The 10860-nt window shown below is 69.6% G+C and overlaps 1 protein-coding gene across 1 annotated transcript; it reads right to left on the bottom strand.

Moving 5' to 3' along the window:
- Positions 1 to 5504: 5504 nt before the first annotated feature.
- PLPP2 (phospholipid phosphatase 2) lies at positions 5505 to 9723 on the bottom strand. Its single transcript, XM_074927809.1, has 6 exons — positions 9564 to 9723; positions 7379 to 7530; positions 6757 to 7034; positions 6514 to 6571; positions 6210 to 6386; positions 5505 to 6125 (listed from the first exon to the last, which is right to left on the bottom strand). Exons 1-6 carry the CDS (start codon positions 9613 to 9615, stop codon positions 5988 to 5990), a joined length of 855 nt encoding a protein of 284 aa, XP_074783910.1. The 5' UTR covers positions 9616 to 9723; the 3' UTR covers positions 5505 to 5987.
- Between the last annotated feature and the right edge of the window lie 1137 nt (positions 9724 to 10860).

The following is a 10860-nucleotide window of genomic DNA, read 5'->3' as shown; positions in this document are numbered from 1 at the left end:
GCCAGGGACCCCCCCGTGGGGACACCACCCACCCCCACCCCCCACCCCCCCCCCCGGTCCCACCTCCGCCGTGCCCTGGCAGTCCCAGCGTTTTCTGAGAGCAGCTGCTGATCTCCCACTGCCCAGCTCTGCCGAGGGGAGCGGGGGGTACGACACCCCCCTCTCTGAATGCAGAAAGGGCTGGGAGTGCCCCCCCCCCCCTCACTGCACCCGCTCTTGGCCCCCAGAGACCTGTGGGGTCTGGCGTGGGGGTGCTGGGCTGGGGAGGGAGAGCAGAAGTGCAGCCTCCCGGCCCTTATTATATTTTAAAATGTAATAACAGCACAATGTCTATTTTCGTAGACAGAGCGGATCATTTCTGGAAGGGGGCCATTAATCTCAGAGGGAGGGGAAATAATTTGGCCAAGGTCATGTTAAGGCAGCAAGAGTGTAAAAGGGAAAAATATTAAAATAACAACAAAAAAAGCAGTTGAGGGCTGGACTGACACAGCACGCCCAGCCCAAGCGCCCTCCCCAGCCTGGGAGCCCCGTCCCTGTGCCGCCACTGCCCAGCGTCACCCCATGGGGCTGGGGGGGCCAAGACGGCTGCGGGGGGCTGGCGGGAGGGAGAGGCCAACGCAGCGGAGAGCAGAACCCCGGCGAGCGGCTCCCGCAGGACCCCCGGTGCCCTTGCTCTCGGGCGGCCCCTCCTCAGGCCGACCCTCCTGGGCTGAGCAGGCAGGACGGAGGCGCAGGCAGGATGGAGGCGCAGGCAGGGCAGAAGTGCAGGCAGGACAGAGGCACAGGCAGGGCGGAGGCGCAGGCAGGACGGAGGTGCAGGCAGGGCAGAGGCGCAGGCAGGACGGAGGCGCAGGCAGGGCAGAGGTGCAGGCAGGACAGGGCCGGACCCGCTCCCACCGTGGGGTCATCTCTGTCCCGCAGCTGCCCCGAGGGGACGCTGATCCCCGCCATGGCCCGCAGGGACCTGCGGCCTCCAGCGGCCTCGTGGCCTCGCAGGGCAGCTCTGGTCGGGTGGGAACGTCACGGTAGGAGAGGGAAGGGAGGGAGCCCGGGAATACCCCCCGACCTGCCACCCCGGCCAGGCCTTCCCCTGCGCAGGGGCCGGGCCCGGTGGGGAAAGGCCGTCCCGGGCCGGGCTGGCGCTTGGCCGCCCCACGCTCCCGCAGAGCTCGGCCCTGGCAGCACCGCGGCTCCGTGCGGCTCCTGGCAAACGGCGGAAAACAAACTGCTGCTCGAACCCTCTGGCTGCTTCCCCGGGCTGGGCTGCCAGCTCCTCCGTGCCAGAGCGGCTCTAGCGGGGCCGGGTGATGCGGCTGGGGGCCCCGGCCGTGCTGCCGCCCCGCAGAGGGGCATTCCCTGCCGGGGTGACCCTGCCCGCTCCGCTGCGACGGGCAGAGCTTGGGCCAGGCTCTTGCCTGGCTGCCCTGATGGGGGGCGGCATCATGACCAGACTCCACGGGAGGGCTTTCCCCTCCTCGTTTCCTCCTTTTGCCATTTAATTTCTTCTCTAGCCCCTTCCTTCCCTTAGTGAGATCAAAGGAGTCTGTGGCAGCGGGCACATTTCATAGGAATCAACGACTAAAGGATGTGGGGGAGGCAGCACTCATGGGATCAGAGGAGGAGGAGGAGAAGGAGAAAGAGGAGGAGGAGGAGGAGGAGGAGGAGAAGGAGAAGGAGAAAGAGGAGGAGGAGGAGGAGAAGGAGAAGGAGAAGGAGAAGGAGAAGGAGAAGGAGAAGGAGGAGGAGGAGGAGGAGGAGGAGGAGGAGAGGCTGAAGGCAGCACCTGGTCTCCGCGCAGGGTCCCGCCGGGCCGTGCCCCCCAGGAGCCCCCCAGGGGTCCCCCGACAGCCGCAGGCTGGCGCGGCCCCGCGCGTCGCTCCGGCGGCTCCGCCGGGCTCTTGCTGCCCTCTGCCGCCGCTCCCGCCGCTCCCGCCCGTCCCGCGGCCCCGGCAGCTCCGGCCCCGCTCGGCGGCGCCGGGACTCGCTGCGCGGCGGCGGGGCGGGCCGGCCTCTGCTCCCGCCGATACCGGGACACGGGCCGGGCCGGGAGCCCCGTCTCGGCAACCGCGCTGGGCTCCCCCAGCTCCCCGGGGCCGCGCTGGGCAGCACCGGCAGCTCCAGGCGCCGCGGCCTGGGGGTCCCGGGCACCCCAGCTTTGCCCGCCCCCCCCCCCCCCCGAGCCCCCGAGGCTGCAAACACCCCGTCCCACGGTGGGACCTGCTCCGCCCGAGGCATCGGACCCCCCCCAGCGCGTCCCCGAGCGGGGCCACCCCGAGCCCCCCCGCCGCAGGCTCCTCCCGTGGCTGCCTCCCCCCGTGGCCACCGGCCAGGGACCGGGATGTTTCGGGGATGAGTAACATCCTTCCTGGCAAGGCCTCTGCCCGCTCCTGGAAGCTGCTGCGGGCACCGGGAGGCTCAGCCCCTTCGCTGCCTCTTGCCCCAGTCAGCTGGGGATGGAGCCAGAGCCGGAGGCAACCTGGGGATGGGGCCAGGGCGAGCGCAGCCCCAAGAAGCCCCTTGGATGTCAGGAGGAGCCCCGGGTGCCAGGGAGAGGGGCAGGACGCTGCGTGGCAAGGCGGGAGGCAGCCAGGAGGCACAGGTTGGGGGAGGCAGCCCAGGGCCCCCTCCGGAGCGGGGCTGGAAGCCAGAGCCCGGCTGAGCGCTGCCAGAAGCAGCTTATTTTGGGAAGGAGGCGTCTTGGCTGAGCACTTGGTGCGTGGAGCTGCTGACGCCGGGGAACAGGACGGCTCTCGGAGAGCAGGTCCCAGCCGTGCCTCGCGGGCCAACGCTGCTTGGCGTCAGCCCGCGGACGACTCTGCCCCAGCACAACCAGGACTGGATCCCTAACGCCTGAGTCACCCACTGCAAAGGGGTTTGTTTGGACACCCCAGTCACCATCCGGCGCAGTGCCTAGGGCCACAGCTCACCCTGAGCGCTGGGGATCCACCAGGCAGGACGCCCGGAGCTCCTGCCAGCTCCCACCCATGGGGCTTGGTGCAACCTCACGCCTTGAACGGGGAAAGCGAGGCACACGAGGTGCTGGGGGGGCACTTTACCCACCACCGGACACCCTCCCTCAGCTCCTGAGAGCAGGACAAGCCCTGCTCTGCCAGGTCCAGGGGACTCGAGGCAGCCCCCGTGTCCACAGCGGGTCTGGCCCGGAGCTGGAGCCGCGCTGCGGCGCATCACAGCGTTCAGCCACGACCAGAGCAAAGGCAGGAGGGGCTGGGGACTCTGCAGCAGCATCCGGACCCGCTTCACCCTCCTCAGCGCCCTGCTGCCGCCCACGGGGCCGAGGAGCCGCCCCACGGGCAGCTGCCCCCCGGAGAACGGCTGCAGCTCACAGCCCCTCCCCATGTCCCTCCAACTGCAGGTGGCTCAGGCTGGGATGCCGTGAGTTTGGTCAGGTCTCAGCCCCTTTCCGGCACGGGGGCAGGGCTGTGAAGGGACCGGCAGCCTCATCCGTCCAGGGAAGGAGCAGCCGAGCTCCCCGCCGAGCACCAGGCCGCCCTGCCCTTCGGAGCCGCACACTGCAGCATTGTGGCCCGGCTGGTTTTTCCAGAGATGCATCCAAAGGGCGAAATCAGATCTCCAGGGAAGGGAGCAGGCACGTTCCTGGCTGCAGAGCGGAGCCGTCGAGGCAGTGCCAGGCGCTGGGGCAGCTGCTGGGCACCGCAGCCCGGCTGGAGGAAAACCCCGCAGACGAGCTCCGGACCCTGGGCCGTGCCACGCTGCCCCCGACTCCAGGAACTGCTGCTCCCTCACAGACCTTTGTTTGCAAACCCTGCGGCAGAGACGCCCTGCCCTGGCACTTCCCACCAGCTTTGTTTTACACCATCAGATATTAAACAACCAGCCCAGAGGGCTGGGAGAGGAGGAAGGACCCTGCTGGGGGACCAGGGAAGGGCTTGCGGGAGGAGAGATCGCAAAGGAAAACAGAAAAGCAACATGCGGCGAGGGAGTTCCCTCGGCACTGGGAAGGTATTTTTGGTCAGGGCTTGTCTAGACTGGAGTAACCCGCGCTGCGTAAGCACATCGACACCGCGCAGGGAGCCTGCGGGCCCGGCCAGGACAGACCGGGCTGCGCTGGCCGAGGGAGGGCAAGAGGCTCTGGAGGAGAGCTGGCCCCGGGACGGGCCATCCCACCCCCCCAGCGACTGGGGTGACCCCGGGGACCCCCAGGCCTCGGTACTCTGCAGAGCCGAGGACGTGCCCGGGTCGAGGGAGCCTACAGCAGCCGGGACTCGGGGGGTCCCTGTGCCCCGCCGGCAGCTCTGCCCACCCCCGGCAAGCTGCGGGCAGGGCCCAGGTGGCCTCGAGCACCGTGGGCAGAGCGGGGATCCCCCCGGACCCCAGAGCAGGGCAGGGCTGCCGCTGACACCACGGGGACGTGACAGAGCAGACGCTGCCCCGCTGACCCCTGAGCCCAGCCCTGCTGCCAGGGCGCTGCCTCCTGGTGCCCCCTGCTCCCCCGCAGGGCAGAGGCCCCCCTGTGCCCCCCCAGCCGCCGCCTGGCCCCGCTGCAGGAGGGACACGGGGCACCCGTGCCAGGGCTCTCTCGCAGCCCTGCCTTCCCTCGGCTCCGGCTGCCAAAGCAGCCAAGGGAGCTGCAGGCACAAAGCGTCACTTTTTCCGAGAGCTTCTCCCCGCCTTCCCTTCCCCCTCGCAGAGGCCGGACGCGGCGCTGGGGAGTGCAGGAGGCTCCCGGGGTCAGGGCGAAGGCAGCGCCGGGACAGGGCCCAGCTGGGACAGGCCTTGGAGCCCTGCGCTGACCTCTCGAAGGGCCAAAGAACGACCCTGGGGAAGGCGGCGGGGTGAGGGGCAGCGGGCCAGCCCCAGCCCCAACGGGGCTCCCTCCCATGGGACGACGCTGCTCCCACTGGCCCCTCACTGGCCCAGCCCAGCCTTCCTGGCCCAACCGGGAGAGGGGCTCAGCAGCCCCGACAGACCCCCCAATAAACCTCCCCACTCGTGAGTGGCTTCAGACCCTTTTCCCATGGAGAAGGGAACCCTAAACACTTGAGCTCACCCAATCCAAGGCAAGGAGCATCCATGGATTAAGAGAACAGGCCTGACACAGACATTCTTTAAGGATGATCTAATTTAAAAAACACATTTTTATAAAAACACATCATAATGATAATGCATGTAGTTTAAAGAGAGGCCCACAGCGCTCCAGTGGCGGAGGCAGCCACGTTGGCGATGGGACCGCTCCGTGGCCCGTTCCCCACCTTCCCAAGGGCGTTCGGAGTCCTGTGTCCAGCTCCACATCCCCATTTATTTCCCTTTACCACAGAAAGCTTCTCCCTTTCCCCCTACCCCCAGCACCCCCGAAAGTATCAGCTGAAGCTGCAGGAGAGACAAAGTCTGGCGCACGCCCCTCGCCCCAAACGCGGCAGCAGGGTGTGAGGAGCCCTCGGCAGCGCCGCAGGAAAGCCGGCCCGCGCGCCCCCCGCTCCCAGGGCGGCCGGGGCTGCTTTTAAAGGCAATCAGGGAACAGGGAAGAGCTCTGGATTGCTTTAATCCTTTCCAAAATAGTATTGCTAGCCCAGCAGCTGCCCTCCTCCCCCTGTGCTTGTGAGGATTTGTACTCATAAGGCTGGATAATTTGACAGGGATAACACACGCTCAGCACAGGCAGCCTCAGACTTCCTGACAAGTTTGCTCCTCGCCTGCCGCGGTTTGCCAGCCCAATAAATCCACCCCCACATGCCACCCTCCCCGCCCTCCCTCCCTTCCCGCAGAGGGCTGGGACAGCAGCTGTGGAGGTGACTCAGACGCGCAGGGGACCGAGGACCTTCCCTTGCCGCGGACAGGGAGCGGAGATGGCCGGGCAGCGGCAGCCGCGGGGAGCCGGGAGCGGGGACGGGCAGGGCCGTCCCGCAGGGACCCGCGGCAGCGGGAGGCCCAGAGCCAGCGTCCCCGTCCCCGCGCCGGGAGCGGTGCAGAGCGTGGCGTGGGGCAGGTCTGCGGTCGGGCCGCGCGGCTCACGGGGCGCCCCGGTAGCTGTAGTGATTGCAGTCGGGGTCGCTCAGGGTGAGCGGCAGGCTGGGCTTGCGCTCTGGGTCCTTCTCGCCGCACTGCCGCGGGGGACGCTCCTTGAAGAAGTCAGAGACGTAGCGGACCTGGGAAAGGCCGAGGGGAAAGAGGGTTTGGGCAGCCCCGCGGCATGGCACGGCGGAGCAGCGGGTCGCGCGGGGGACACTCACGATGAGGACAGCGATCAGAGCCCCCTGGAGCAGCCCCGCCAGCACGTCGCTCCAGTGGTGCTTGTAGTCGGACACCCTGGTGTAGCCCACGTAGATGGCGAAGGCGATGAGGAAGAACTGGATGGTGGGGCGCAGCAGCCGGGCCCACTTCCCCACCAGCCGGGCTTGCACGTAGAGCTGGGCAGGAAGGGGGGAGCAATCACCCAGCGCGGGGGGCACTGACCAGCCTGAGGGCGCTCGGGGCACTGGCACGGCTGGGGGACGGGACGTGGGGGGCGCGGCGCACCCGGAGCACGGCACTTACCGCCAGGAACATCATGCAGTACATCCCGAAGGAGGAGTGCCCGGAGTAGAAGGACAGTCTGAGGGCAAAAGGGATGGGCCAGGCCATGAGAGCGAGCCCCCAGCACCCTGCAAGCCCCCCACCCGCTCGGCGGGCTCTGCCCCGCAGCAGGAGCGTCGATACCTGTCCGGGGCTGCCACCAGCCGCAGGAGCCCGGCACCGCCAGGCGGGTGGAGGGGCCGTGTCCGGCGGCCCCCGGCTCACCTGGACTCGGTGACGTTCTTGCTCTCCCCCTGGCAGACATTCTCCAGCTGCACATAGATGGAGCAGTTCACCTTGGACCAGTCGGGATTGCAGACGGCCAGGAAGTTCGGCCGCAGGCGGCCAATCATGTACTTGGCCAGGTCGGTCAGGGACTGGCTGATGGCCCCCCCAAAGAGGAAGGTCCCCACCACCTTGTAGAGGGCGGCCAGGTAGTTGTTGAACTCTGACTTGGAGTAGAGGCGCTCCGTGTAGACCAGGTACGCTTCCCCCGACGAGATCTGCGGAGAGCAAGGGGCAGAGTGAGGGTCTTGGGGCGAGCGAGCGGCTCCCCAGCACCAGGGGTACGGGGGACGCTGCGGCTCTCGGGTCTGCGGCGGAGCCCCCAGCACCCCCCTGCCACAGGACCTCCCGGGGCCTCTCCCCCTCCCTGCAGGGAACCAGCCCCACGGGACGTGAGTCTCGCTGCCCCCGAGGGAGCTCCTGACCCCCAGCAGAGCAGGGCTCGACCCGAGGGTCCTGTTGCCCGGCCAGGGGTCTGGAGACAGGCTGTGCTGGGACCCAGCTCCCGGACACAACGGGCCAGGATGTCCCTGCCCGGGGGAAGGGGACGGGGCGTCCTTACAATGACAACAGTGCAGGTGATGGTGACCCCAGCCATGAGGCCGTGGGTGATGGTGTCCGCCTTGTAGGGGTAGCGGATGGAGTCGTCGTTGCAGTAGAAGCCCCGCTTGTAGGGGGAGTTCACCAGCGTCAGGATGACGAAGGGCAGAGATGCTGCGAGGCAGAAGGAAGGTGAGGACTGGGGACGGCCCCATGCAGGCACCCACCACCCCTCGGCCCCGGGTCTCTGCTCGCTGCTGTCGGGCACAGATGGATCCCCCGGGGGACGCAGTCCTGAGTCACCTGCACCCAGGCAGGAGGACTCGCACCCGCCAGTGCACCGGCCCCGCCACTGATAGGGCTCTATCGGAGCTCACAGCTGCCTGCGGCGCCCAGATACCACAGGAGACGGCCGCAACCGGGCACCTGCAGAGCCCCCCCGCTGCCTCCCTCCTCCCCAGGCGCAGCGCCCGCAGGGCCCGGTGCAGGGGACCTGGGGCCAATCTTGCGCCCTCTCCTCACACTCCCCGGGGTCTTTGGGCCTAGGAGGAGGGAGCTCATGAGAATTAACGCGCAGAGGCACCTTGCAAACCTGTTTTGCAGCAGGGAAGGGCCCCCAGCAGGACCCTCACACCAGCTCCAGGACAGCCAGTGCCCGGAGATGCGGTGGGTGACGGTGAGACCCCAGGGCACTTGGCATCCCGCCCTCGCGCTCCCGCGCCCCCCGCGCCTCCCCCCGCTCCCGGCGGGGCTCTGGAGAGCTGCGGGATCACTGGGGGCGAGGAGGCTTCACCCAGCGTGCCCCAACCCGCCCAGTGGGAGCTTGTCCCCGGACCGGATCATCGCTGAGATCAAGAGGGGGTTTGGGGGGTCCCTGCCCCGCACAAATCCCCCGCTGAAGGGGGACCTCCAGCCCCCGCAGCCGCCGGGAGGAGCCGGGGGGCCCCGCCGCGGGGTCCCGGGCGCGGGGGGGGCCCCGGCTGCGCGCTCCTCCCGCGGCCCGCAGTCCACCTTAAGCCCGGGCTCCTCTCCCGGTTCCGCCTTTCCCGGCGGTTTCCGCCTCCCCTTGTTCCACCATCTCCCGGGAACACGCACCTTTGCCCCCGCACCCCCCCTCCTCCCGGGGCGCAGCCGGGGGCTCCCTCCGCGCCCGGACCCGCCGCCTCCTGCGCTCCCCAAGCGCCGGTCACCCCCGTCCTGCCGCCCCCCGCCGCCCCCCCGGGCGGAGGCAGCAGCAGCCAAAAGGCGCTGCCAGGGAGCCAGGAACAAGCCCCGGCGTCCCCCACCCCGCTCCGGCTGCGGGGCGCAGGGGGGGGGCCGGCAGACGCCTCAGTCGACGCCTCAGACATTGATTTGCAGCTCAAATTAGACACCAATTTTCTTTCTGGATAATTTCATCCTCCAAAAAAGCTCCCCTAAAAATAAGACACCGGCACACGAGAGAGCAGAGCGGCCCAAACAAAAACAGGAACCTGCCTCTCCCCACCGGTGCTTAGAGCCCAAGAAAGCAACTCCCGGCCGGGAGGTTCAGGCTGAAATTACGACCTGGGCCTTTATTTTTAGTCCGTCTTAAGTAGCTGCTTGTCGGCGTCAGTTTTAGAAACGGGCGTCTGCCCGCACCGGGGGCGGGGGGGCTGTGGGGCTGCTGGCAAGGGGCACCCCGAACCCGACGGCGCGGGGGTGCGGAGCCCCCCGGCCCCGCTCCGGCCGCCCGCGGGGCCCGGCGCCGGCAGAAGGAACCGTCCGTCCCACCCGAGCAGCGCGGTGGGGCCCGGGACCGGCTCCAGCCCCCGGCTCCCCGCGGGAGGCCGCCGGACCCGCCCAGGGGCCCCCCGGCCCCCCTCGGCCCCGGGGCGCTGCGGGCCCCCCCAAGACGCCCGGACGATGGGGCGGCCCCACGCCGGGGCAGCCCCGGGACCCCCGACGGGGCCCGGCAGCTCCGGGGCAGGAGCCGGCGCCCGCCCGGCCCCGCCGCCCCGAGGGGGCTCCTCGGGAGGGCCCCGGGACAGGGCCCGGGCAGGTGCCCCCCGGGCTGCCCCCGGTCCGGCCCCGCAGCACCGGCAAGGGGCTGGCGCCGGGGGCGGGGGGGGACGGGGACGCGCACCCCCCCCCCCCGAACCCCCGTTACCGCCCCACCGGGGGGGATCGGGGGGACGCTCCGGAGCCTCCCGGGGGGGGCCGCGGCCGCGCCGGTACCGAGCCCTCACCGACCGCCAGGCAGAGCACGTCGAGCACCACGAAGACCTTCCTGCGCTCCATCCCGCTGCCGGTGGCGGCCCCGCGGCCCGGCCCCGCGGCTCACATGGCCCGGAACGGCGCGGGCCCGGCCGGGAGGTAAAGTCCGGGCGGACGGGACGGGGCGGGACGGGGCGGCTCCAGCAGCCGGTGCCCCCGCCCGCGGGCTGGGGCGGGGCGGGAGCGGGCGGGGGCCGGGCGGGGGCGGGGGGCAGCACGACCCGGACCCCCCTCGCCCCCTGCCGCCGTCCCGGGCCCCGCTCCAGCGTCCTCGGCTCCGGCGCCCCCCGGCCCCCCCCGGCTCCCCGCCGCGGCTCCAGTCGCTGTGGCAGGAGGAAGGGGAGAAGGAAGGCGGGAGGCCGCATGTGGGAGCCGTGTGTGTCCCGCCAGCCTCGGGCTTCTTGCCTGAGGGAAAAAAAAGAAAAAAAAGGGGGGGGGGGGGAAAGAAAAAGCCGAGAGTGGAAGAACGCGGCCACAGAAATGCGCTGGCTGCAGCGGCTGCGCATCGTGGAGCAGATCCCGGCTGACTCAGTCGCGGTGGTGCTGGGGGGAAGGAGGGTTCCCCGGGAGCCTTCGGACGCAGCGGAGAGGCTGGATTGAAATGCCGGACGGGGCACATTTTTGTTTTAAGTTGTGATTTAACCGCTGAAACGCGGGGTGGTGTTTCCCCAAACCTCAGGTGTTGTCGGAGCAGGATGGGCTCCCGGTGCTGCTCGCTGGGCCGGGGCTGCGTCGGTGGCACCTGGAGCGGGGACGGGAGCGAAGGGTCGAGCAGGGTCCCCACAGGGTCCCCGGTGGGAGTGGGGACGGCCGCAGGCCCGACTCTTGGTCAGGAGAGGAAGGAAACATAAATAATACAGAAACCACCCAAATGATAGTGACAGGGCTGTTTAAGTGCAGCGTGAGTGGCCTGTGGAGAATGTCGAGGCTGCTGTGGGCCGCCAGCAGAGCTGGAAACGCTCCGGGGCCGCCCTGGGATTGAAGGGGAGAGGCAGAACCAACCACTTGCCGGTTTCCCTCTGCTCCGATGCGACCTGGTCTGCCCCGGTGCCACCTCCCTCCTGCCCTCGGTGCCGCGGGGCCCTGGCACAGCTGCGTTTGCCCCCACGTTCTGCCTGCGGGCCCGAAACTTGGTGTGGGGGGGGTGAAAGCCCCGAGGCGGGAGGGCTGAGGGGGTGCGGCAGAAGGGGAGCTCGGCCGGCGCCTGCGGGGTCCCCGTCACGGCCCCCGGCTGTCCCGGGCCGCCCTCCGGCCGGCGGGAAGCGCTCC

This window comes from Athene noctua, chromosome 27 (assembly GCF_965140245.1).
Source record: "Athene noctua chromosome 27, bAthNoc1.hap1.1, whole genome shotgun sequence".
NCBI classification, from domain to species: Eukaryota; Metazoa; Chordata; class Aves; order Strigiformes; family Strigidae; genus Athene; species Athene noctua.
Note: the sequence above shows the minus strand (reverse complement) of the source record. Positions and strands in the feature narration are given on the sequence as shown.